The sequence below is a fragment of the Cervus canadensis genome, chromosome 1 (genome assembly GCF_019320065.1).
Source record: "Cervus canadensis isolate Bull #8, Minnesota chromosome 1, ASM1932006v1, whole genome shotgun sequence".
In the NCBI taxonomy this organism is placed as follows: Eukaryota; Metazoa; Chordata; class Mammalia; order Artiodactyla; family Cervidae; genus Cervus; species Cervus canadensis.
In genome coordinates this window covers 7,133,281-7,159,680 of record NC_057386.1, presented here as the reverse complement: position 1 = coordinate 7,159,680, position 26,400 = coordinate 7,133,281, and the positions used below count along the sequence as shown (strand labels likewise).

Sequence of the window (26,400 nt, the reverse complement as noted above, 5' to 3'; positions counted from 1 at the left end):
TGAGATGCAAGAAAGAATAGGAGCATCTAGAAAGGAGCAACTAACGCCCAGGGGGGAAATCAGGAAGGGATTAAGAGCTGTGTCTTGAAAGTGTCAGTGCTAAGGTTGGCAGGAGCCAAGCATGGGGGTGTGGGGGAGGGAGGAGGAGGGTGAAGGCTGCAGCGGTGATGAGAATGCTGGTGGCCTTGCCTGCCTGGCTGAAGTGGGCTCTCCCGTGGTCAGTGGGAGACCACGTGACTTGGTAAGAGCTGGGGGGCAGGAAGATGCTGGCCAGATTGGAGCTTGGATGGAAGAGTGCGAGTCAGCAGATGAGGCGGGGAGCAACTGGGAGGCCGGGGCAGCAGCGACGATGACGCGGAGGGGTTCCTGAAGTGACCCACAGCATGCGGGGAGATCACGGGGGTCCAGGGTGCAGGCAGTGAGCCTGGGGCAATCACAATGTCATCACCCAAGATGGGGACCCTGGGGAGAGGGTGGGGATGTGCGGGTGGGCGGGACTGGAGAGCAGCTTGAACAGGCTGTGAGCAGGGACAGGGCACTTTGGGACACCCAGCCTTCAGAGAAGGCAGAGAACCTGCCCCTGTGGCTCCCTCAGTGGGACCAAGGTGGGCAGGCACTAAACCTGATTCACAGGAGAGTTAACTGAAATTCAGCGGGACTGAAGCCCTTCACCCATTTACCAGGCTAGTGAGCAGAACAGCTCTAACTCTAGGCCGTCCAACTCCCAGGCTTCTCTCCCCAGGGCCCTTGTGACTGGGGCCCCGAGGGAGAACAGCCATCACTGCTCCAACCGGACAGCTCGGTGGCAGGTCCTGGAGGACTGTTGAAGGCCGTGACCCAGGCTGATTTTATCATCTCTAGAGGGTGCTTCCCTCCTTGGTCTAAAACAAGGAGCTGGACTGACTGCAACAAGCCTGTGTAGAGTACTCTATAAAACATTCCTGGTGGCTCAGTGGTAAAGAACTCACCTGCTAATGCAGGAGACACAGGAGACACAAATTCAATCCGTGGGTCGGGAAGATCCCCTGGAGCACAAAATGGCAACCCACTCCAGTATTCTTGCCTGGGAACCCCACGGACAGAGGAGCCTGGTGGGCTACAGTCTGTGGGGTTGCAAAGAGTCGGACATGACTGAGCAACAGCGATGCATAAATCATCTCGCAGGTTCCTCACGACCAGCTCAAGAAGCTTTATTACCATGATTTGACAGAGAAGACTTACAGAGCAAAGGGCCTGAGACACACACAACTCAAAACACAATTTCTTTTAACCTGGGCTCCAGAGCAGAGGTGCTGACTCCGAGGTCCCAGCTGCTGCCACACAGCTGCGAAATTCCTCAAAAGACAGGAGACCTGACCTCTTCTGCAGCTGAGGATGTATTTGTGGGGAGGGGGCAGGGGTGGCTCCATCTCTACTCTGGGGGCCACAGGGCTGGGTCGTCACACTCTCCCAGTCATGCACCAGCATCCGGTGCCTCCTGGGGACCACTTTTCTGAACCCCTGCCCGCTCTGGGGAAGCAGGTCAGCGCTTCACAGCCCGGCTTCCTTCTCTGACGCGCAGCCCTTCCGCTGGCGGGGAGAGAGCTGCCCAAGAGCAGGAAAAGCACTCTTTACCTCCGGACTCGGGGACTCCAGGCCTGGCAGCGGCTGGGAAATCTGTTCTGGCCCCAGAGGAGCCCCGAGGCCACTGGCGCTGCCCGAGGGCTGCTGTGGGGCAGAGATAACAGGCGCAGGAAGGGTGGGGTGGCGGATCCTCCCAGGAGCCGGGCTTTACGTAAACAACGAGCAGCTGCCCAGCCAGGCCAGGAGGTGATTCATCTCCCCACTGTGACCTGCCCCCTCCCTGCGTGGGCCAGGGGCCAGCCCCAGCCCTTCTGGTGACTGGTGAGACTTCAAAGGCCAGGGTGTGTCCAAGAGGTGGTTGGAGGAGGGCTCAATTGCACCCAGGGGAGGACAAGCTGGGCTCCTGCCTGACAACTGGTGGGGTTCAGAGCTCCAGGACCAGTGTAGCAGGAGCCTGGGCCTTCCCCCCTCTCAGGACTCCTGCCTGCCCGCGCCAAGAGGCATTCACTGGGAATGACTGAGGTGACTTCTCGGGCCACCCCCTCTGAGCCGGGCCGCAGGCTGTGGTCACCCCGCTGTCAACCCCGAGGTGAGGATCCCAACAGAGAAGATGAGAGGACACTTGAGTTTTCACATTTGCCTGAAAAACAGACTGTAGAAGAGACCAGGGCACCCGAGACGCCGAGACGTGAGGACGCGACACTTTAATAGGGCGCAGACCCCGCGGCGGGGGCACCGTCCACAGAGCCCTGCTCCTTTGCAGCCCTGCTTCTTCCAGGTCAAACGCCACCCAGAGCTCCTCGCAGGGAGGAGGGATGGGGAACGGGTCCCAGTCCTGAACTATACAATGTGGAACCTCCCAGGAGGCCGCGGTCTCGTCAGGTCCCAGAGTGGCTCCTCCCCTCCATGGAGGAGAGACTGTCCGAGCCACCCTAAGGCGGTCCCTGGGGTCCCTCGGGTCACTGCTTGGCCTTCTTCACGATGGTGCCCACGGCAGAGATAACGGTGGTCTTAGAGCCGCTGGCGCTGGTGGTCACGGTGACGACAGCTGGCAGGGTGGCCGTGGTGGTGAGGATGGTGGGCTGGGCTATCGTCGTCACCGGGATGGCTGAGTCCCACTTGCTCTTTCTCTTCTGGGCATCTGGGGACGAGGCCAGAGAGAAGTCAGGACCCACCCAGGCCAGTGACCCGAGACCAGGGAGCAGAAACGGCAGGCCGCAGCCCCAGGAAGCCGAGGGCAGCCGGGGAGCCGGAACCCGCCCCAGGCCCAGAGCCCTGCTCCCGCAGATAAGGCAGGGAGCGGAGCGGAGCGGAACCGCCTGTACCTGCGACGGCTGTGCTGGCCGTGGTGGTGGTGGTGGCCGTGGCGTTGGTCGTGGTGCCTTTCTTGGTGCCCGTCACAAATTCAATCTGGGGGCGAGAGGGACGCGTGTCAGACCTGCGCACAGCGTGCATCCACGTCTTTTTGCCAGCTGTCTGCTCCCGGGGGACAGGAGGCAACTTGGCACCGCACAAGGGAAGCGCTGAGAACCAGCTCTGACTGCTGAAGGGGGGAGGCGTTGGAGACGCGCCTGAAGAGGACGGTTACTCCTCTGGAGAGCTCCCGCAGACACCGGGCCCCTCCCGCCATGGCCATCTCCTCCGTGCTGGGGCACCCCTGCCGCCCAGGCCCCGCCCTCACACCTCGGGGGCGGCGGTGCCCGTGCGCACAGGGGAAGGACAGCTCCGGCCCCCAGGTGCTGCAGACACGTCCCTGCAACAAGCCTGGGGTTTGGAAAGGGGGAAGGAGAGAGAGTCGGGAAATTCAATCAGGGGTTAAGGATGAGGACCCCTGACTGCCCAAGCACCAGCTCCCCGAGGGATTAACCCTGTGGCCCCGGGGAGGGGGGCGGGGACACACGTCCTGGAGGCCACGTGTGCTGCAGGAGGGGGACCAGGCTAAACCGCAGGTGGAAGGGCGGGCATCCTGCGGCTGTGTTCTCTCCTCGAGACTCCGGTCAGAAAGGGCACAACCCAGAGGACTTGGTCTCACGGCCCAGTTTCCGTCCCCTGAAGGACCCAGACCAGAAGCAAGCAGCACGCTCAGGATCCTGATGCGAGGGGTCACCTGGCCACAGGGTGTGCATGGAAGCACTCAGGCGGGCTGCAGAGGCCAGTGCTGGAAGCCAAGAGCGGCACAGACCAGAGCGCCCTGGGAATACGGAGCAATACGTCCCAGGCCAAGGAGACCGCCGATGGGCCCAAAGGGAGAAAGCCCCCAGGGCTCGGCAGCTGTAACGGTGTGTGGGGGAGGGGACATGACGCAGCCAACATTAAGACCCCGAAACCAAGCAGAAGCAGCCCGGGAAGCGTCTTCAAGCTGTCATGGAGGCTTAAAATCCAGCACATCTAAGGCTGCTTGGAGTGTCGCTGGGTGATGAACCAGCGGTGGGGGTGGGGTGGGGTGGGGTGAGGGAAGCCCCCTGGCTCAGCCTGCAGGACCCGAGCGTCCCAGACAGCTGCCCCCTTCATCAGGATGTCTACCCATCACTTACTTTGGTTCGCTCCTTTTTGGCCTTTTCCAACTTGTCCATTTCAATCTTTTGGGCTTTGGCTACGAAGACAGGACAAGCAGTTACACAGCAGTGGATTAAACAAGAAGATTTAACTCAGGCCAAAGAACCCCGGACTGCTGCCTGCCGTTCTCCCCGGGGTCCTGTTTGCAGCAGCTCTTTGTGATGGGCAAAGTCACGAGCCAGCCCTCAGCCAGCACAAAGCCGGGGCCTCACACTCCAAAGGCCCTGAAGCTGGGGCTGTGCACCCCATCTGGAGGGGTGAGCTGCCCCTGGGCTCCAGCAGGCTGCAGCCACGGAGGAATGCTGGCCTAGGGTAACCACCTTCTCAGCAACCGGGATCTTAGATTTGCATTGTTTCTTTTCTGGCCTAGCTGCACGGCATGTGGGATCTTAGTCCCTCGACCAGGGAATCAAACTCGAGCCCCCTAGAGTGGAAGTGAAGAGTCTTAAGCACCTGACCACCAGAGAAGTCTCTGGATTTTTAGATAAAACACTAGCACTGAATTCAAATTAAAGCAAGACAGAACTTATACAGGCCTAACACCACACACCGACAGGCCGTATCTGGTGGTCCACAGGCCGCTGGTTTGGGACCTGGCACCCGAGGGAGCGGGCCTCTGTACACAGCGCTGCACTCCCGCTGGCCCGCTGCCTGGGACCTGCCCACGCCTGCTCGGCCGCCTCTGCGCACCGTCAGACCTTGATCGGACACGGCGTCCTCCATGAGGCCGCCCACCCTCCCTCGGCCCTCAGTCCGGTGGCCCAGCCTGCATCCTCATCACCCCGCTCGTTATTGCTGGAATCACTCCTTTGATCCTGTCTTCTTCACTGTGCTGTAAGCTTCTTCAGTCAGGGACCGGGATCTGGATGGTTCAAGGCTGCATACTCAGCTCCTCAGACATGGCCGAACATGGAGGAGACCCTGAAACCTGTGTTGCCTAATGACTGGAGAGACAGACAGATGGATGGGTGAGCGGGCAGATGAACGGCTACCCACCTAATGCCTCATAGTAGGAGTCTTCAGACCAGCCGTGGGGGTCAAACATATCCTGAAAAAGAAAAGGTCAGAGTTGCAGAAAGGGCCAGTAAATAGAAATGTCTCAGAGACCACATGCTTCTCCTCAAGTCTTTCCATGGATCTTCCTGGCCTGGAGTCTCCTGCCTTCACGGGCAGGGAGGCGCAGCTGCTATCCCGTCTCCAGCCAACCCTTTCTAGGACACTGAGGGCAGAGCAGCACTGTAGACGGGCTGACGTACAGGCCACGGCGAGCCACGCTAGCCCCTAACCAATAGGGCACGGCGAGCCACGCTAGCCCCTAACCAATAGGGCACGGCGAGCCACGCTAGCCCCTAACCAATAGGGCACGGCGAGCCACGCTAGCCCCTAACCAATCAGAGGCCCCGGGGCTCAAACAGAAGCGATGGGGACGGCTCTCCTCTGCTGCCACTGTGCCACACGGACCTTTCAGTGGTTCCAGGTTGAAGCCAACGGGGAGGGCACAGGGCCCTGGGTCCCCTCCCTCACGCCCCGCCTCTGCAGGTGGCACGTACTTTTGGATAGTTGGTGCCGAGTTCATCAATCGCGCAGAACTGGATGAGCTTCTCATAGATGCTGAAAGAAGAAAACCACAAGGCGCTAAGTGAGCCCGAGGCCCGTGGCCCTGGGTACCACCAGATTTCAAGAGATCAGAACCATTTAGCACTTGGGTGCAGACCAAGTCTTTAGCCCAGCTGAACTGATCTAATCAGGTTTCCAGGTGGGAGGGCAAATGTCCACTGACTTGACATTAAAAGTCACTTCTGGCCTTCCAACCTTCCACAGAGAGGGACTGGGGCCAGCGGCCCGAGCAAGTATGGTGTCAAGATGAGGTTTCAACTGGACGTCAGACCTTTAGTCTGTGGGGCTGGGTTGGGGCCTCCCCATTTAGGCCCACAGGGGCAAGGGCAGCTCTTGCCTATCGGCACACAAGGCTCTTTCCTGGGTGTGTCACTCGCTTGAACGCTGGACGGAGTGAGGCCCAGACACAGGTCTGTTGGTCAAACCTGCATATAGAGTGGACAGCTTTCTCGAGGTAGGAGGACCTGTGGTGACCACAAGACAATCCTCTCCTCGTACAGCCGAGGACACTAAGGCCTCAGGAGGTCATGCGCTCCAGGAGAGAAGGAATGAGAGCCCAGGCAGACCCCGCCCAGCTCGTGTCTCGCGGCTTCCCCTCTGCACCTCTGCACGTGCTGCCCGGCTCTTCAACGGTAGATGAAGCCTCAGCGAGGTTAACGCAGTTAGGGTGATGGTCCCTTTGGGCTCAGCTGGGATCTGAGCCGGGCCCCTCTCTGCCACCTCTCTGGGGGCATTCTTGTCCCTAGTCCAACATCACCCCTCTGACCGCCCCCCTGCTGGCTCACAGAAAACTCACCTGGGATTCCGAAATTCCTTCTTCCTCTGGATGATGTAGTTCATGTCCATTCCCTCCTTTATCTTCCGCTCATACAGCTTCTGGATCTTGTCCTATGGAAGAGAGACAGAAGGACGACGGTGACGGAACCCCTCGCAATCCCAGCCTGTGGTCACACGTGCTGTGGACATGAGGATGTGGGGGAGCCATGAAGCCCTGCTCTGGCCAGACGGTCTTCCTCCACCCAGTGCAGACGAGACAGACGGAGACCAGTCTGCTTTCGCTGTGCTTTCTCCTGATCCCCTCTGGGTGGTCAGCAGCGGGAGGAATAAGAAGGTGGAGCTAGAGAAGCCATGGAGAAGACAGTGAACAAACTCCCACTTGGGATCAGCTGCTGAATCATCTGAAGAGACCCTTCAAGAGTGAGCGTTGCTAGGCGGGCGCTGAAAATGCTGGATTTTAATTTTAACACGGGGTTAAGACCCAGCAGCAGACCTGGGAAGGCAGGAGGAGAGGTGTCACAAGCCTCCCCAGTGTCCTCTGAGGGGAGACTCACAGCTGGCTAGTCCTTGCCACTTTACCAAGAGGGTGCACCGCTGGGGGTCAAGAGCCTGTTTCTCATCCAGTCTCCCCTCAAGCCCTGCTCTGGCTCAATGGGAAACCAGAGAGCCACTGGGCAGGGTCCAGGCCAGCATTATAGGTGCCCCCAGGCCCACGGAGATGATGCCAGCAACAGATGGCATCAGGGCTGCCCGGGGAGTGAAGAGGTCCCAGGAACCCGAGCCTCAGGGCAGGGCCACCTCTGAGGAGGAGCAGGCTTACCCAGCGAGGCTGGTGCTGGCCCAGGGCAGGGTCTCTTGGCAGCCTCCCCCACTAGTGGCAGCTAAACACACTGTCCAGGAGGAAACCACCTGGGGTACTCTTCACCTGCAAGAGGAGGTGCACGGGGGGCCTGAGCGAGGTCCTCTGGGACATCAGGAAAGGTGACCCACTCCTGTCAGGAGTCAAGACTGCCCAGGGGAAGCACTGAGTTGGGGAGAGAGGTCTGTAACACATTTGCCAGGAAGAGAGAAGCCGAGCGCATGCCTCCATGTCCTCTGTCTGCGGGTGACGGGGGCAGGCCTACCCAGAAGGCTCGGCAGGTGGAGGCACGGCTGTATCTCACGGATGCCCTTCCCGCCTGCCCTCGGCTGTCAGGCGGGCTCTCCTATCTCAGGGGAACTGAGATCTCTGCTCAGTGTCATGGTTTCTGCCACTAGCAGGATCTAAAAAGGAGAAACATTTTGATCTTGAAGACTGGGGCCGGCTATCTCTGCCTGGTGACTGCTGGACTGTCCTTACAGGCTGCAGACTGTTGCCTGGAGTGTGACACAGGGCCGGGGGTGGGGTGGTGTGTGGCAGTGGTGGGGAGACAACTCAGCAAAGGGAAGGGATTTCCGGGAAGAGAAGGGACTGTGCGCTGCAGCCCAGCCCCGCTCAGCACCCACCCAGGTCGCTCCATTCCCAGCCGCAGGCCCCGTTAGTCACCCATCCGTCAGCGGGTGCGAGGGCTTGGGGCGTGGCCAGAGGCCCCGCTCCGGGGCAGCCGTGGGTGTCTGCCCTGCTCTCACAAGGTGCCCTTCAAAGGGGAACACGCAGAGGACAAGGAGAAACCGCCACCAAGGCTGACAGGGAGGACTGAGGCCAGGACGAAGGCCAGCCTGGGGGCCTGCTCCCAAGGGAGGGACTGTACTCCAGGCTCCACCTCCGCAAGATAGGGATCATCAGACAAGAAGCCAATGAACTGCCATTTCAGGAAAATGAGGACTGAAGCGTATGCATTTACACACTGGTGTATTTGCATTCCTACTCGTTTCTTTTACATTCTGATGACCCCTCAGGTTCTCAGCCAAGTTCCTTCGGAGACATTCCCTGGGCTCAGGGATGCCCACAAGAGGCGTGCTGTTTGCTCTGCTGGCAGTGTCCTGGGGCAGGCGGGAGCCCGGCTGAGGCTGCAGAGGCAGCCGGGGGTACGAAGCTGGCTCCTGGGAGCGGCCTAGGCGAGGTCACCAGGACTGCAGGCTCCTTCCCACTTGGGCTGTTTCTTTTCCAGAAACCACTTAAAGTCAGACCCAGCCAGACACCCGCCCAGACTTCCTCGTCTGCACGGGCCTCAGCAGCTGAGCGTGCGCGTACCTGTAAGTGGTTAGAGCACCGGCCGGGGGGCTCTGGAGGGATCTTGATCTCATCAGGTGACATGTTCCGGACTCTTTCAGAAAAGGAGGCTGCGGAGAGAACAGAGGAGTTCTGTGGGTGCGAGGGAGGGTCAGGGTGGGGGCCCGACATGGACAGTAAAATACCCTCCAAGACAAGAAAGGCACGCAAAGTGCTCAAGGAGGGCCACACACTGTAAGATGGTAAGACAGGGCATGCGGAGTGGCCCTCTGAGGGTGCATCTGACTTGAACTCAAATGACCTGAAGAAGCCGGTAGGTGAGGTGGGGCAAGCAGTTCAGGCAGAGGGCATGAGCGGCCACATCACAGCCATGCCCAGAGGAAAGTCTGTGCCCTGGGGGTGCTGCTGAGTGCTTAAGGCCAGCTGGGAGGTGCGAGGGGCAGACCCACGACTCGCAGCGTCTGTCCCTTTCTCTGGTGTGAATTCTCCCATCATGGCCAATCAATTTCAAGCTACCAGTGTGAAGTCATGAGCTCAGGGCTGGGAAGACACTCGCACACGGCTCTGCCTCCCACGGGCTCTGCCCCTGAAACACCCTCCCAGGATCCTGGGGACTCAGAGCTGCTTGGTGCTGTCCTTCCACCTCAGGCTCTGCTACCCAGGGTCCACCAGAAGCTCAGGGTTCCCTGGACTTCGGGACTCAGCATTCAAAACTGCTTTGTACATAAATGACATCTATTCAATACAAAATGACCTGCTGGTTATTAACTTCGGGTCCTTCAGCAGTAAACCAATCAACCTCACTCGGTCCACTTCATTCCTGGGAACAAAAGGCCTGATTCTGAAGTGAAGACCCACAGCCCCCAAGGGACAATTCCCTTGGCGATGTGCCCCTGCCCACCCAAGTTTCTCTCTCCCTCCATTCCCCTCCCTGCTGCCTCCGGCCACCCTGGCAGCTGCAGAGTCGTGCTCTGGATCACCCAGACAATGCGCTGCTTGTTGTAAGATTCTGTCTGTGCTTTTTAAGACGGTTGCTCATGAAAAGGACTATACAATGAGCAAACAGCAGGCGGAGCGGGGTGGGGCAGGATGAAGGCAAAGAATGAACAACCCAGCACCACTAACACCCAGCAAGTACTCACTGGGTACCCGACATGTGCTGGCCCCGGCGGGACTCTCAGCCCCGAGTGGCCGCCTGCACTGCCGGGCGATGGCCAGGTGAGCCTTTCCCTTCTCTCCCGGGGCTGGATTAATATTTTCTTAGCAGATAAGGTGCTTTGATTTCTGCTTTGAGCCTCACTTCTCAGCTGCTGCCAAACGAGCCTGCGCACACCAAGGCTGGAGCTCGAGCCCAGGGACCATCTCCTAACAAGGCTACACGTGCCGCCTCTCACTGTTGGTGGGGTCTCCCTGGACGTGCCCCAGGAACAGGGCCTAGGTATGTCATCCTGCCGTGGACCGAGACACCAGCGCAGCCTGGAAGCACGTTCCACCATGGGACCGTGTGCTTCTCTTTGCTCAGCCCCTCCCGTCTACTGCCTCCTGAAGCAAGGGTGACACCTTGATCTCATCCCAACTTCCTCCCTCCTCCTCGCCCTGGGAGAGGCAGGAGTTCTAAGCCCGAGGCGAGGCTTGAGCAGGCTGCAGAGGCTGGCTGAGCGCGGAATCACCCGGGCTGTGCCGGTTCTCGTGTTTTGTAAGCATCAGCACCAAAGCCAGGAGGGCCAGGGCAAGCTCCGGGTGCACGGCAGGGGGAGACGGCCTCCCTGGGGCGGGGAGTGCGTGTGTGCACGTGACAGAGAGACAAAGAGTGCCCTTTGGCATTTGCCAGGAAAGCCTTTTGGAAAAACAGGGTGTGACGCTGTTGCCATTAGCAACCCAACCACCCAAGTGGTACACAGTGTGACAGGGAGGTGGGGAGGTCCTCCCAAGCTCGTGGGCTAGAACTGGGCTGGGAACAAAAGAGTTCCTCTCGGGAGCAACGGAATGAAGGGACACCTTCAGGAAACACGGTAAAAGTTTCTCTCGCAGATTTCAGGAGCAATCTTCCTGCAACTCTGTCCTTCCTAAGTCTCAGAATGCATCTAAAGCAGAAGAAATGAGATCCGTACATAAGGCTGTTGGCGCTGCCACAGAGCCTCACATCAACCTCCCTGAAAACACATCGAGACGCGTGTCTGGGCCCTCGGGGGCAGCCCAGGCCTGTGGCTGCTCTGGGTCTGCGGGGGTGTTCTGGGCGGGCACCGTGCTCAGGCTCTGAGAAGCCTGTGTCAGCGTGATTCACCCCGGGTGCACACCCACCTCACAAAGCTGCATAGGTATCCACAGCTGCCAGGCATGGATCTGCACAGGAGCGGCTCGTCAGTGGGGCGTTTCTAACGGCGGGAGTGAAGGCATGCCTGGCGGGTGCTGTGGGGCTGGAAGCAGGAGTGGGTGGAGTGTTTCTGCCTCACCAGAGACACGAGAACTCAAGTGGATGACCATCCCGGGGCCACTGTTCCAGGGCCGCTGGAGGGGAGGACCGGGTGCCCGCTCCCCTCTGTCAAGCAGCTACAGAGCTGGGGAGCCCTTAGCCAGCTTCTCTGCTCCCCTTTGCTCCATTAAACCTGGGCCTGTCTACACAAGTGAAAACGCTGTCCACACCAGTGGAGCAACCCGAGTCTTCCATCCAGAGGCATGAATGGAAGGAGCTGAGCCCAGGCCAAGGTGGGGACAACCAGGGCACCATGAGCAGAAGCCACTCTGCAGGTGGTCCACCACCTCCTCAGTGAGAAATAGGAAGAGGAATCCAAACTAGGAGGCTTCAAGTTTCACCCGTGTTCTTTATGGGGGAATGGATTCAAGAAACTGTGGTGTAACCTCACAATGAAGTAATATTACCAATTAAAAAAAAACAAAAACTATGGATATGCTCGAAAACATGGAAGGGTCTTAAGAACATTATGGGAAATGAAGAAGCCAGACCAAATAAACAAACAATGAGTCCATTTGTATTAATGGTTCTTGGGCAGGGGCAGTTTTGCCCCCAAGTTGACATTTGGCAATGTCTAGAATCATTTTTCGTTGTCATATTTGGCAGGGAGAGGAGGCTGCTATTGGTCTCTAGTGGGTGGAGACCAAGGATGCTGCTAAAACACTGTACAACGCACAGGCCAGGCCACCACAACAAAAAATTATCCACCCCAAAATGCCAATAGTCCTGAGGCCAACAAATAAACCAAAACCAATTTATGAGAAACTCTAAAGAGACAAAACTATAGTGAAGAAAAGAGATCACTGCCTGCCTGAGGCCGGAGGAGGAAACGTGTGCAAGGGCACGGGCACAGAGAACACTCTACAGTCACAGAGACGTCCTGCGTCAGGACTGCGGCGGGGGTTCCGCTCTACGTGTGTTACACCTCACAAAGCTGCTTTCACACAGTGACAACGAGAGGAAAGGTCAAAGCTGTTTGTGGACGAGTTTGGGGCTGAGAGGGCTGAAGCCCACACACATTTCTGCCAAGTGAGCGCCGGTAGCAGGAGCGCAGAGCGCTGCCTGGCTGCGTTGCTGGGGGGCGGCTCCGCCCCTGCCGTCCCGCAGTGAACAGCAGGGACAGCGGAGGACGAGGCTGCAGTCCAGGGCCGGCCCCACGGACAGCCTGCTCGGGGAAGGCCACGGGCTTCCCGGGGGGCTGCGCTCTGCTCCCTCTGCCCGTGAAGCCAACTGCGCTGCCCCTCTGGTGCCATTTTCCAAAGATCAGGCTCTTTGGTTTTAGGAAAATTTGGGTTTGTTTTTTAATAGGAGAAGAAAGACTCATACCCCATTCATCAGCAAACCTGGGGCTGAAGGGCAGAATCCCGCTGAGCATCTGGGCTGCTCCACGTGGTCAGGGCCCTACCCAGTCCTCCCCTCAGGAGACAAATACCATGAATGGTGTTCCCAACAACCAGAATGGGTCCCCACCTGCCAGCCCTGGTGAAGGCATCCTGTCCAGAAAAAGGACAGGCTGGAGGGGCTGCTGGATACAGCATTTCCAGCCTGGGGCTCCCCCGGGCAGGGCGAGTGAGCCGCAAAGGCGCCATCTGGGAGAGGGGAGCAGGAACTCCGCTTTGTGAGGATTAATGGAGCGGGCGGGAAGAGACGGGCAGTCTCGCCACGGAGGGGGAGGGCCAACCCCCCACAACGTGAGGCTGGGCCAGGCCTTGGGGGAAGCCTTTGCCGGACAAAGTTCATGGCAGAAATGAAAGGAGTCGAGAGACCTTCTGAAAGGCTGAAGAGGACGGGCTAACACGGGGCTGGGATGACACGGGGGCCGTGTTCCAGAACTGTAACCACCCTGGCCAGTTACACAGAGGGCCCCAGGCTCCAGGGCTGGGAGGCATGCTCCCTCCCGGGGACACAGCAACATGCCAGCAGAGGCCACGTTTGCGCCCTGAGCCCACGAATACGCCAGAGGAGACGCTCAGGGGGTCCAAGGCCGGAGGACAGGCGCAGAGCACAAGAACAAGCTCCCAGCTGGAGGGGGCCCTGAGTCCCTCCTGACAACACTGGCAACTGACCAAAGCTCCATGAAATGCACCATAAATACAGTTTTCAAAGAAGAATTGTTCCCTGGGTGTCTCACCCAGATGTCTTAGGAAATGCCAAAGGCCCCTGAGAGTCAGAGTCCGGAGACAGGCTCTCAGCTGAGCTGCTGCCTCGGCTGAAGCAGAGAGAAGCCGCCTGCGTGGCTGGAAGCCAGCTGGCTCTGGGTGAGGCTCAGAGACCTGCCCCTGGCACCCTCCACCCCAGGGTACTCACCAACTAATTCCTGGGGATCTCGCTTTTCTACTTCCGGGTTATCCTGCAAAGAGAAAAAGAGAAACACAAGGAGTAAGCGCGGGGCTCCTGACCCAGAGTTACTCTCCTCAGACACCACTCAGGATTTTTAAGGAAGGAGAAAAGGCGGAAACACTGCGAGGAGCCCGCAGAGCGAGCCGACACTTTGGGGGTCCTGAGACCCCTGAACCTCCGAATATCCCTTCTTCCTTCATCAGAGTAGCCCGGATGCTCCAGCCACCTGCTTCAGTCTCTCCTCCACAGCCTCCAGCAGTGACCACACCCCCAACGCCAAGGAGAGCGACCAGCAGCCAGCCAGCCATGACCTGCAAACCTGGACCCTGCCCACTGCTCCTCCGGGCCTGGTCAGCCGCCTCAGAACACAGCACCTCTGCCCGGCGTCCAGGAAACAAGAGGTGGCTAGAGAATCTCAAGACCAAAACGCAAGAGACTATCTCCTCCCAAGAGATTTTTCTCACTTTCAGCTTCAGCAAAAAAGGGAGGCTTTATCACAGGGGCAGTTCATTGAACTGGGGGCAGGTAGGCCGCAGGCCTTCAAGTGAGTCACACGCCACCCTCAGGACGTGAGGCCAGCTCGAGGCAGCTTGACTGTCTCCCAGCTCACCTGCTGGTTCTCTTTACACGGGCTCCGTCTCTCCAAAGCAAGCCCCTGCCCTCAGCACCCACTTCCATGTCGTGTCCTCCGTTCTGGAGGTATACAGAGCCCTAGGGGCAAAGATTTCTCATCAGACCGCTCCGGATCTCACTGCTCAAAGTAAAGGCTTCCCTGCTGATCCAGTGGTTCCAATGCAGGGCACGTGGGTTCAATCCCTGGTTGGGGAACGAAGACCCCCATGTGCTGTGTGTCGTAGTCAAGAAAATCCAGTTCTGGCCATGGTCACACGGGTGGGCACCTACTTTCCTTGCTTCTGCTGCCCCAAACGCACAATGGTAAAAACACACCTGTTCTCCCCATTTCTGGAGAAACCGAGTCCCTCAACACAGGTCGGGGTCTCAGGCGCCATGACATGGCATGATCACAGTGGCAGAAGCTGTGCTCACGAGGCTGGGTCTTGTGTCCCCTCGCTTTGGTCAGTGAGGGAGGAGATAAGACAGTAACAATCGCGGGCACATGGAGGCGGCCGGGCAGCGCTGTGTATGCCCCTCACACGATGCAACCTGACACCAAGGTGACGTCTCAGAAGGCAGGCAAAGGGAGGCCACCAACCCCCCACCCCCCAGGCTATGTTCTAAGACCAGCAGTTCTTAGTCCTCTTCTCCAAAAAGTCCCTGGGACAGGCCAAAACCCCCTCATTCTTTGGAACACTGCAGCTATTCATTCGACCTGGACGGGCATAGCGTCCAGGCCAGGCTGCTTAGCACCCATCACCCCCAGTCACCCGCCCCCTGCCAATCAGGTGGGCAAAGCAGAGGTGCCCCCGGAGGGCTGCCGCACCAAATTCAGGTTGGCCATCAATCAGCTGCTCCACAGACAGCGGGTCTCCACGGGCCCCACAACGATCCCTTTGTAGCTGTGACTCTGGGGGAACCCATGCTAAAGAGTGTGGCATGCTGGGCTGTAAAAGGTCCTTAATTCTCCCTCCAGGGGACAGCTGTCTGGGTGCTCACTGTGGGAAAACATCACTTAGGCACATCCTACCTCCCCTCTGGGGCCATCTGGCTGGCCCCACAGGCCTGATGCATTAACTCATCAAAGGCCTCCTAGGGCTCTTTCCCAAAGCGCTGCCCTGGGCCCTTTAGAGGCCAAAATGCAGAGCAGCGAGGAAGGAGGCAAGACAGCCACGTGGGAATTCTGCTGTCTGCTCCAGGTTCACAGGAAGTTGGTCACCAAACAAGCGAGGAGCCTCTTCAAAGGGGAAAGGATATGTTCACACCACAAGCTTCTTGTAAGATTAAAAGGTGTGAGGCTCCCGGGCCTGCCAGTGCCCGGTGATGGGAGGCGGAGTGGGTGGGCAGAGGCGGGGATTCCTGCATTTCACAAGGGCCTGGGCTGGCTTAGCTGAGCTTTGTTTAGTCACGTCTTGGGGAGAAAAAGAGATGATGGGGCAAAATCACAAACAGGAAGTCTTTTTTCCTACTTTCAGGCTTTCCTTTTTTGGCCTGGCTCCTCATTTTCCCCCAGATTTATCTTTCTATACGTGCTCCCTTCCCCAAATTAACCTGGTAGTTGGTTTCAATATGACAACTAGTCTCTGCTTTTCTACTCTCACAACGTGCACCTCAAGTCCCATGAAACTATGGCCTCTTATTCAATTCCAAACCAGCACCCCAGAAAGAAGTTCCGCACCCCCGCCCCTTCCCAGCTGGAACCCAGCTCCACACTATCCGCAAGCAAAGTGCATGGACCCAACTGCAAGCAAAGATTCTCCTGCCTTGAGAGAACCCTAAAAGCCAAACACCTAACTGAGCCTCTGCAGGCTGGGAGCCACAAACTATGGCAAGGTTTTGGAATCTGTGCTTGTTTAGATCCCCAACTTGCGTCACAGGCGCCTGTGTGATTCCTAAGGCCCTGGAGAATCAAACAATGGGACTCTGTGCCTCCTGGTGGCCACACCTTGTTACACTTTAGCAGGGAATTCCTCTGCCCTCTGATGTGGACAAGTGGGTTGTGGGTCTGTTGAGTTCCTGGGCGTGTGGCGTGGTACCAAGGTGCCCCTGAAGAAGAAAGCCAATGACCCAAGTGCTTCCACATCCAAAAGGCGCCTGACCCCCCGCTGTCCCAACGTGAGCCTGAAAAGGGCTGGACTACACCCCACAAGGACCTAGAGCCACGGCAACACATGTTCTCGGAATGGAGTTGGCTGCAGGACACTGGGGATACTGAAGAAAGCCCAGCAAGGAAGGAGAGTCAGGGCGTCCGGTGAGACCACTGAGGACAGGAGTCAAACACCCCAGAGATGCTTTTTAGAACCACTTACGCCAACTGTCCATTGAGGCAACTTTCATCCAATGAAAGCTGCTTTGCGGGTGAGGACGGGCCTCCACGTTCAATACAAAGACCCAGAGGGACAGTCGTGCCTCAGATACCAGGAATTCAGCACGAAAATGAACGAAGTGCTCAGGGTAGTTATCTTGGAAGCCAGCCATGGTGCTGGAAAAAACAACTGATGAAGTATTTAAAAGGGCTATCTCCTTAGGAGATTGAAGGAAGGTTCACACATTAAGCTGCCAGCAGTTCAAGAAACCGGTTTGACAAAACCTGCTAGAGAGAGACTTGGTACATCCTTAAAGAGGCAGGAGGGGAGCAGGAGAGGACACGGGCAAAAAGCAACAAGAACCCACTGCTCCTTTCCTTCCTCCAAAGCACGGTTTCAGAAGGCTCACAGGACACCTGCCTGGACTTGTACGAATCCACCCTCCCTGGCCTCTAGGTGGATATTCCGTTGGCCACAGAAATGAACTCAGCCTGGAGATCCAGTTATCAGACAGATGACTGTCTGCATCAGCCGGGAGGCATGAGTCCCAGAGACCTGGACAGACCTGGACGTGACAGCACACGCCCCCTCAGACACCCCGGCAGGGCGCTTTTCACCCAATTCCTCAGGAAGGTGGAGACAGGGCGTCCTGCCTGGGAGAGCATTGCACATAGCACTTCCCAGGGGGGAAGACCAGGCAAATCTAGTTTCTGCTCCCCAGTTCAATTCCTGTTAAGACACAGGAAAAACAAAGCAAAACAAAATCCGTATCGTCCCACGAAGCCAAGTGAGAAAGGCAGAAGGAAAACGCTGAGGCCTCTTCTTCAGACTGTCTGCACCCCCTATTCTCCCAGGGCGTAAGTCCCTCAGACCAGGGTGTAAGGTGGCTGCTGTGGGCTGGGGCCGTCCCTGAAGGGCTGTGATCTGAACCTAACAATTTTGGTTTGTCAGTCGTGTCTGAAATTTGGAAGAATCTAACAGTCCTTTGGCAGGGGTCTCATTTTTTGAAATTACGGAATCTGGGATGTGGTTCCCCCTGCAGAGAATACAAAAGTCCGACCATCAGCAAAACCATGACCAGAGCCGAGGAAGGAAGTGAAAACAATATGGCTCCACGACACGGGACAAGCTGCCGCATGAGCTGGCGGTTTACTCAGCAGAGGAGCGGCAGCTCCTGGTGGCGAGGGTGGAGGTTTGTTTACAGCCAACACTTCATCAACCCTTCCGAGCCAGCCCCACAAAGCGCACTCGAAGCTCTGGGGTCCAACTTGAGACAAGGCAAGTTGGCAGCTGGATTCCACCAAATCTAAACTCTGCCTTTTGTCCCCACGTTCGGGAGCACTAGGCACAGAGAAAGCCTTCTGAGCAGAGGGCAAAGGACAGTCGCTCTGTACTCCAGGGGAATGTTCCAGACTAGGTTTCTGGCCGATGATGCAATGCTGCATCTTAAAAGTAGGGGGCAGCTTGGGAGGCAGACCAGAGAAACAAAGCCTCCCAAATCTTCTGTCCTCTCAGACCTGGGGTAGCCTGAGCAGTTACAAAGACTGGTGACATCTCATTCCATGAGCAGAGATCTCACTCAAAAAGAACCCTGGCTGTGGCCTGAAGCCCCGGGCACACTCTGCGGGCCATGTCGGCCTCCTTCCCTGCCCCAGGGTCCTGGCAAGGCAGCTCCGTGGATCACCCCCTCCCCAACTCCGGCCTAGGAAGCCTCCTTTAGACTTCAGACCTCTGCTCAAGGAAGCAGTCCTCCACCCCACCCCCACCTGGCCAATGAGGACGCCTGCCCTGTTCTGTGCGCTCACTGTCTTGTTTGCCATTGTGTTCCCAGCGCCTGCAACAGCCAGTGCCCTGCCCACAACAGGCGCTCAAACACGGATCACACACACACACACACACACACACACACACACACACACACACACACACACACACACACACACACACACACACACCCTCCCCTCCTCCCTGCCGCCACCCACGCCTAACCAGCCAGTGGTCAGTTTTTCTTCAGTCCCGTTTAGGATTTCAAAGCAAACATCACCCCCAGACTCCAAACCTGTTAAAGTCCATAGGTAGTTTCAATGTGTGGACTCAACATCAGAAAGCAAGGTGGCAGAGAAGCTAAAGGAGCAGAACTGCAGTAAAGGCTGATATAGGGCAGGCAGGAAGGTGTGTGTGTGGGGGCGGGGGGGGCACCAATACAGAATTTAAAACACCTTAAGTCTACCTTGTTGCTCCTGATCTGAAGACAAGGGAAAAAAAAGAATTATTGTAAAGTTCATTTATTTATTCCACAAATAACTTACCAAGCATTTATTATGTACCAGGCAATGGACCAAACACTAGGCATGTGATACGAACAAAACTCAGTCTTGGGGAATAATGTTAGGTATCACGCTAAGCACTTCAGTGAAAGATCTCATTTAGTTCTCATGACAGCCTCGTGAACTTGTAGGCAGACAATCCTGCTGTTTCGGGAGCTGAGGAACCCCGAGAAGGCCGCCTGAAGGCTTCAAGCTGACGGACAAGCGAGGTTTTCTGTGACACGTGAGTCACTTCAGGATGCCCAGAAAGCAGCCATTCCAAATGGCTCTGAGCTCCAGAATAAAATCACTGTGGTCTGACAGACAGTGTTGGGGCATGGACGAGAGGCAGTAACCCCAAGACTCAGTGGCAGTCACTGAACCCAGCGCCGCGTGGGGCAGCCCCCCGAGGTGCAGACCCCCGGCAGGGGTTGCTTCACCTACACGCCCAGAAGAAAGCCTGTCACCAGCACATTTCCTTCAGTTGTATCCTGCTGGTCAGGACTGAGCCACTGCCACGGCAGGCTGCCTGCCTGCGGATGGAAACACTCAACATATCAGAAAAATGGGCGGAAGCTGGTGGGGCCATTTCGGATTCAATGGACTTGCCTTCACTCCCAGCTCACTGCTGGGAAGGCTCAGCTCCACAAGCAGAGAGGTTTCTACAGGAAAGAGTTAAACAGGCGTCTGCCAAGACAAACTAAGCCAGCTCCAGGGCTGGCCTTGGAGATGGAAGCAAAGGCAGGGAGGGGGAGAGGAACAGTTTCTCTGAAATCCTGGCTTCAGTAATGCCCCCATGGCTCCACATGGCGCTGAGGCTCTGTCACGTGGAACCACCCAGACTTCATGTGAAGGCAAGCTCTGGCTGGAGCCACCTCCCAAGGGGAGACAAAGCCGACTATTTCAAATGTAACCACAGACCTGATTAGAGACACCTGAAGATGCGGAGGGGGGAGTTCTTTACCACTGAACCACCTGGGAAGCCCAATGTTAATACAAATGAGTAAAATCCTGTCAAACCCAGGAATACTACAGTAGCATCTCAAGGGACATGGACTGAAGCAAGGAACAGAGGTGAGAAGTGCAGGATCCCTAAAGACAGGCAGCTTCCCTTCTACAACATAAATTTCGAAAAGTTAAGTCCTCACTGGGGAAGGAGGCACCCAGCCACACCTTGGTTAGAAATCCGTGGCATGTGGCCCCGAAGGGAAGGAAGTCTGCTGGGGCCGGCGCGGCTGATGGGCGGGTGGACCGGGCATGCAGCGGCTCCTTCTTGGATGCAGAACCACGCAGGGGCGGGGTGGGGCTCCTGGGAGTCTCCGCTTCAGCTGAGCGGGGTGAGTGCTGTCAAGAAGGCCCTGCTGGCAGCTGTGGGGCTGCCAGGACGAGGGGTGAGAGGGACAGTAACGGTCCTTCTTCCCTTTGCAGGAGATCACAACTCCCAGCAACCGCAACGTTTCTCCCAGCGGTGTTTCGGCTACATGTGTGGCCAAGCTGCCTTCAGAAGGCGGCGAGACAAAGGACCTACCTTGGATTTCTTTCAATCTGAACCAGAGAGCTATTTGCACAGCGTGCCCTGCCTCTGTCCTTCTGTCTGCTGCTCAGATCATATCATCACCCAGATGGACTTGCAGACCCTAGCCTGGGGTGGCTGGGTTCTCCCTGGCGTGGGATTTCTGTCACTTACTCTGTGAGGGCCACCTGTGCCTTGTTCAAGAGCAGCCCAAAAGAAGGCCAAGCGGCCACTTACTGTGGTGAGAGCAAGGCAATGCTAGTGGTAAATAGGCCGGGGCACTTTCAACAGTTCAAAGGCCAAATTACAGCGGCCAGAAGACAAGACCGGATGGCTCACAAGCCGGGAATGGTCAAGGGCCATTTCCTTCTGTGCACGTAGGTGAGTCATACATGCTGTCTTTTTTTCCCTTCCCTAATCAGTACTCAAAGGATCATGGGTCTGGGAGGCAGAACACCGGGGCAGGCAGGAAATGAAAACCATCTCTGGAAGGACCAAGCATACATCCTCCTCCACACACCCTCGACAGAACTCACCAAAAGCCAACATACACCCATCGAGTCTCCTAACACCCCAGTGAAGCAGACTATTATTTCCATTTCACAGAGGAGCTAACCGAGGCAAAATACAATGAAGCAGTTTATGCCCATAAATGTCAATGTTGGAATTCAAACTCCAGCCTGACTGCAAAGCCTAGAAACACCATTTCCCAACTTCTTGCCTCCTCCCTTGAGACCAGGAGGCTGTGAATAGCCACAATTTCTATGAAACCCTTGGTTCAACCACTGGAGAAAGTGGAAGTGTTAGTTGCTCAGTTACATCCGACTATTTGTGACCCCATGAACTAGAGACAGCCAGGTTCCTCTGTCCATGGGATTCTCCAGGCAAGAATACTGGAGTGGGTAGCCATTCCCTTCTCCAGGGGATCTTCCTGACCCAGGGATTGAACCTGGGTCTCCTCCTGCATTGCAGGCAAGATTCTTTACTGTCTGAGCCACCCAACATTAAAGAGCCAGGAGGTGGAATTCCTCTCCAGGAATGACTTCACAGCAGGTCACAGGCAGGCAGGTGTTACACCCTCCACTTAAGGAGAAGATGGCCACATCCATTATCTTTTAACTACAGGGAAACAGCTCAAGAATTCATGGTGCCCCAGTGAGTAAGGTCTGAGCTTACATGAACGGAAGGGCAGGTCCTGAGGGCTTACTCACCTACACACTGGGTGCTGCCACCGCATCCTTAGCCTAGAGATTTCCTGGGGGCTTACAGAAGAAATGCTGCTAAATCCCGAATCCTACTGAGCCAGCCTCCCTTACTGGGTGAACAATCCCATGGACTTCCAATGAGAACTTACATTTTAAAGAATGAATTATTTCTTGTGACTTGTGTGAAGAGCACGGCCCATTTCCTGTCTATCAGGGACTCTCATTGGAAAGAAATTGCCTATACAACACTTTAGTTAACAACAACTACAAAAATACTTTCATATTTTGCTATTCTGATGTGCCATTTCTGGATTTTACCTTAGCTGAATATATGAGAAGGACTAAGGGAATTGGTGTGAAAAAATGTGTTGCTACTGACTGGCATTACTAGTAGAACAAAAGTTGGTGAATCTCAACCTTTTCTTCATCATTCTCCATTTGTTGAAGGTATTTAGAAAACTATAAAAACAATCTTTCCTAAAATAGTTTTATTGAGATATAAAACCCACCCTGTAATTCTCAACTGTAATTTTTCATTTATGCCATATTATATAATTAGGTTTCCCAGGTGGCTCAGAGGTAAAAAATCCACCTGCCAATGCAGAAGACACAGGTTTGATCCCTGGGTTGGGAAGATTTCCTGGAGAAGGAAATGGCAATCCACTCCAGTATTCTTGCCTGAGAAATCCCATGGACAGAGGAGACTGGTGGACTTCAGTCATGGGGTCATAAAAGAGTCAGACTAAAACAACAGTATAGAATTACCCAGACTACTGTAATACTGAAGATGTTTATAATACAAATGAGAACAAAACTGGATACAAAATAGTTACCCTGTTACACCGGCAAACCTAAAAAGATGGAAGAATGAAAATGGCAACACTGTCAGGATCATGGTATTAGGTGATTTTTTTCTTTCATTAAATATTCAATCTTGCTATTATTATAGTCTTACAACAAAATATGCACAAAATAAAAACAAAACCCTGACAAGATAACCACCAGAAAAGTGCCATATGACCCTTTCCATGTCAAAGACCTCTAAGAGGTCCATATTTAAACTCTAACAAGATAACCTTTGCTGTCCCATCCTGAAAAAGAATTCTCAGTAGAACAATCCACAAGGGAGGCTTCGCCAGAAGCTCACCAAGCAAAGGCATACAATGGTCCAATCGCCACTGGCTGCAAAGGGCCTCTGGTTCCTCTGCCACCCCCACAACCTGCCTCTGAAGTGTCCTTCAGGATGACTAGAACCCTACGCTGCTTCTTCATGAAAAGTCTGGCATCTCCCTTTCTGATTCTAGAGCCCTGGAGGTACAGCCAGCAGACCCAAAGCCCAGGGAGGAAAGCATTTGCTTTGCACGGATCCTGCGGAAGCTGGCGCCTTTTCCCTTGCGTGGTCACTAAGAGAATGCTGGCAGGCTCCTGAAGTTCTTCCTAGAATGGGTGTCAACAACAAACTCCAGGGAAACAAGCTCTGTGGGCTGCTTTCGGTCTCCAGGCCTTTGATTCTGACATTTTCAAAGATCATTAATAATGCTGGGTTGGGGAGCAGCAGCTGGAGAGGGCAGGAAGAATGTGGATTACTGACTCAGTTCTGCCCCAGGCAAATCCTTCATCTCAGTTCAGGGTCAATTAGTAACACTTGGCGACCAGGACGCTGGTCCTTCTTGAGGGAGTTGAGGTGTGTACGTGCAGCCACTGAAGGCAGAAGCCCACTCACCCCGCTGAGCCAGGCCTCCACCAAGCCCCACTGCTCTGAAACTCTGTGAGTGTCCACCAATGCAGTGGTATCCATCAAGGCACCCCAGGAAATGGCCATGAAATTTACAAATTTCAAGGGAAACAGCAATTACTCGACATCTTGTCTGATACCACACTAATTTATGGGTTATTTTTTCCACGTGGCTACACTAAATTGTGGGGCTTTCCAGGTGGCTCCGTGGTAAAGAACCTGACTGCCAGTGCAGGAGACGCAGGTTCAATCCCTGGGTTGGGAAGATTTCCTGTCGACGGAAACAGCAACCCACTCCAGTATCTTTGCCTGGGAAATCCCACGGACAGAGGAGCCTGGTGGTCTACAGTCACGAGTTAACAGCCAAACAGTAACATACTAAATCATGAGGACACTGATGCTGATTGTTTGGAGAACATTACTTACTGAACAAGTGTTAGGTTATTTCTTTTGGTCTAGGAGTTCTGCGAAAAATTCCTGTGACACCAAGGGTGCTGCGAACTGAGAAACTATAGTAACTTCTGACCTCCAGGATGGGGACAGAATCAGACAGCCAAGCACTGCTCAAAACCCCATCTCAGGCTGAGAAAGAACACATCCCTACACGCTCTCCCCTATCGCTGCCTCTGCTGCCTGGGATCACAGCCCTGACTTCAGACGTGCCCAGAGTGGTTGAAGTTTGCCTGTTGACACACAACTGGGGGGAAGCCACGCCAGCGCTCAACCCCAGTCTTCCGATTCCAAACCTACTAGACTGGCTCTGGGTTGTGAATTCCTCAGTTTTGCACTACTTTTGGGGTTTGAAGGATTATTGAAATGCTTTCTTTGAACTGGGGTTGTTCACGCCTTTTAAAAAATGCTGCAACAATTTTTTTCCCCACCCAATGTCACCTTCTTGACCCAGAAACACTATTTTGTTTTGACAGATGTTTGCTCCTTGGGCTTCGAGGATTCCTTCCCTGGGTCAAAGCCTGGACCAGCGAGCCTCGCCCCGCAGTGGGAGGCTGGGCCTCCCAGTGAGTTGCCCACAGGCTGCTCCAGCTCACCCATGCCAGCTCTCAGTGCCCGTGTTTGTTTGCAGAGGAAGAGTGTCAGGGACAGTGGGTGAGTGGAAATACCTTTATCCACAGAACAGTGGGAGTGGGGGAAAAAAAACAAACAAGGGGAAAAGTTCCAGGGCAACCGAGGTAAAACAAGGACAAAGGAGGGTGGCGAAAAGGGAAGCTTGTGGGCCAAGGGCAAACAGATGGAGGAAGCACTTGAGCTTCGGGGGCCCATCCCGGTGGTGAGGAGCCGGACAGAGGGCTGCCCCGCCCGGTCTGACTCTGTCTAGGACAGCAGCGCCACCTTCTGTTGAGTGACCGGAACACCTGAGTCTGGCTGCTTACTGAGGAGGTGAGGCGAGAACGACCTGATGGAACAGAAGTGCCTGGGCACCCTGCTCCCTGCGGGACACTCTGCCACCTCCTCCAAGCTCCTTTTCTCTAGTTTAGGGCCAACTCAGCAACCCCAGGGCCCGATCCCTGTCGCCCTGGGCCGATGCATCAGGAACATAGGCTCCCTATGTGGCAGGCGGGTGGGGGGGGGTGGGGGTGGGGCCTGGAGTTCTCATTTCTTCCTCAAACTCCCAAATATGGGGCTCTGCACTCATAGGTAACCCAAACATCAGCGTGATAAAAATGAGGGCCGTTTCCAGTCTCTGTATTCTACTTTTGTACTCCTCAAAGTCAACAGATAAGGAACTCTCAAGAGTCTTCTCCAACATCACACTTCAAAAGTATCAATTCTTCAGCGCTCAGCTTTCTTTATGGTCCCACTCTCGCATCCACACATGACCACTGGAAAAACCATAGCTTTGACTAGATGAACCTTTGTCGGCAAAGTAATGTCTCTGCTTTTTAACATGCTGTCTAGGTTGGTCATGACTTTTCTTCCAAGGAGCAAGCGTCTTTTAATTTCATGGCTGCAGTCACCGTCTGCAGTGATTTTGGAGCCCCCCAAAATAAAGTCTGTCACTGTTTCCCCATCTATTTGCCATGAAATAATGGGCCAGACGCCATGATCTTAGTTTTCTGAATGTTGAGTTTGAAGCCAACTTTTTCACTCTCTTCTTTCACTTCCATCAAGAGGCTCTTTAGCTCTTTTTCGCTTTCTGCCATAAGGGTGGCGTCATCTGCATATCTGAGGTTATTGATATTTCTCCCGGCAATCTTCATTCCAGCTTGTGCTTCATCCAGTACAGCATTTCTCATGATGTACTCTGCATATAAGTTAAATAAGCAGGGTGACAATATACAGCCTTGACGTACTCCTTTTCCTATTTGGAACCAGTCTGTTGTTCCATGTCTAGTTCTAACTGTTGCTTCCTTACCTGCATACAGATTTCTCAAAAGACAGGTCAGGTGGTCTGGTAGTCCCATCTCTTTCAGAATTTTCCACAGTTTGTGATGATCCACACAAAGGCTTTGGCATAGTCAATAAAACAGATGTTTTTCTGGAACCCTTGCTTTTTCGATGATCCAACGGATGTTAGCAAATTGATTTCTGGTTCCTCTGCCTTTTCTAAATCCAGTTTGAACATCTGGAAGTTCACGGTTCACATATTGTTGAAGCCTGGCTTGGAGCGTTTTGAGCATTACTTTACTAGTGTGTGAGATGAGTGCAATTGTACAGTAGTTTGAGCATTCTTTGGCATTGCCTTTCTTTGAGATTGGAATGAAAACTGACCTTTCCCAGTCCTGTGGCCACTGCTGAGTTTTCCAAATTTGCTGGCATATTGACTGCAGCACTTTCACAGCATCATCTTTTAGGATTTCAAATAGTCCAACTGGAATTCCATCACCTGCACTAGCTTTGTTCGTAGTGATGGTTCCTAAGGCCCACTTGACTTTTGTTATATGAAGGCAAACATCTTCCCTGCAATTCTCTGCGTTCCTTGAATTCCACACAGGGCTGCCACTGCCCTGCCCTCATCAGACCTTCAAACAGCAGACTGAACTTCCAGCGATGCCCCTGGTCTTCCCTCTCCCAGCTCCTTAACGTTCTCCACCTGACGTGATTTTAAGTCCCCTCACCTCTGCTCTCCTCAGAGCACACTCCGGTTTAAAATGCAGCTTCCAAAATCTCACAACAGGCCCAATGACACGTGTGGCCGGTCTGGGAAGCGAGCCGAGGGGGCGCTGGTCATCACAACTAACTACTGAAAGCTAAGTGCCTGTTACATTTCATTAATCCTCATGAAA

General features: G+C 55.0%; 1 protein-coding gene and 1 long non-coding RNA gene across 3 annotated transcripts in view; one reads left to right on the top strand and one right to left on the bottom strand.

Moving 5' to 3' along the window:
* Window positions 1-1,174: 1,174 nt before the first annotated feature.
* Window positions 1,175-26,400, bottom strand: part of LOC122436794 (SAP30 binding protein) — a 33,190-nt gene continuing 7,964 nt past the window's right edge. Inside the window, exons 4-12 of one of the 2 annotated variants that reach the window (XM_043460908.1) lie at window positions 13,446-13,488; window positions 8,687-8,775; window positions 6,533-6,624; window positions 5,670-5,730; window positions 5,116-5,167; window positions 4,098-4,156; window positions 3,247-3,327; window positions 2,889-2,973; window positions 1,175-2,704 (exon numbers count right to left, since the gene is read on the bottom strand). In XM_043460908.1, coding sequence (XP_043316843.1) covers window positions 2,523-2,704; window positions 2,889-2,973; window positions 3,247-3,327; window positions 4,098-4,156; window positions 5,116-5,167; window positions 5,670-5,730; window positions 6,533-6,624; window positions 8,687-8,775; window positions 13,446-13,488 — 744 coding nt within the window. In that variant the 3' untranslated portion in view covers window positions 1,175-2,522. The remainder of the gene's footprint in view (window positions 2,705-2,888; window positions 2,974-3,246; window positions 3,328-4,097; window positions 4,157-5,115; window positions 5,168-5,669; window positions 5,731-6,532; window positions 6,625-8,686; window positions 8,776-13,445; window positions 13,489-26,400) is intronic. The other variant, XM_043460918.1, reaches the window with a different exon arrangement.
* LOC122436827 lies at window positions 19,661-24,207 on the top strand. Its single transcript, XR_006268138.1, has 3 exons — window positions 19,661-19,779; window positions 20,134-20,599; window positions 24,085-24,207. It is a non-coding gene; the product is annotated as an uncharacterized LOC122436827 (long non-coding RNA).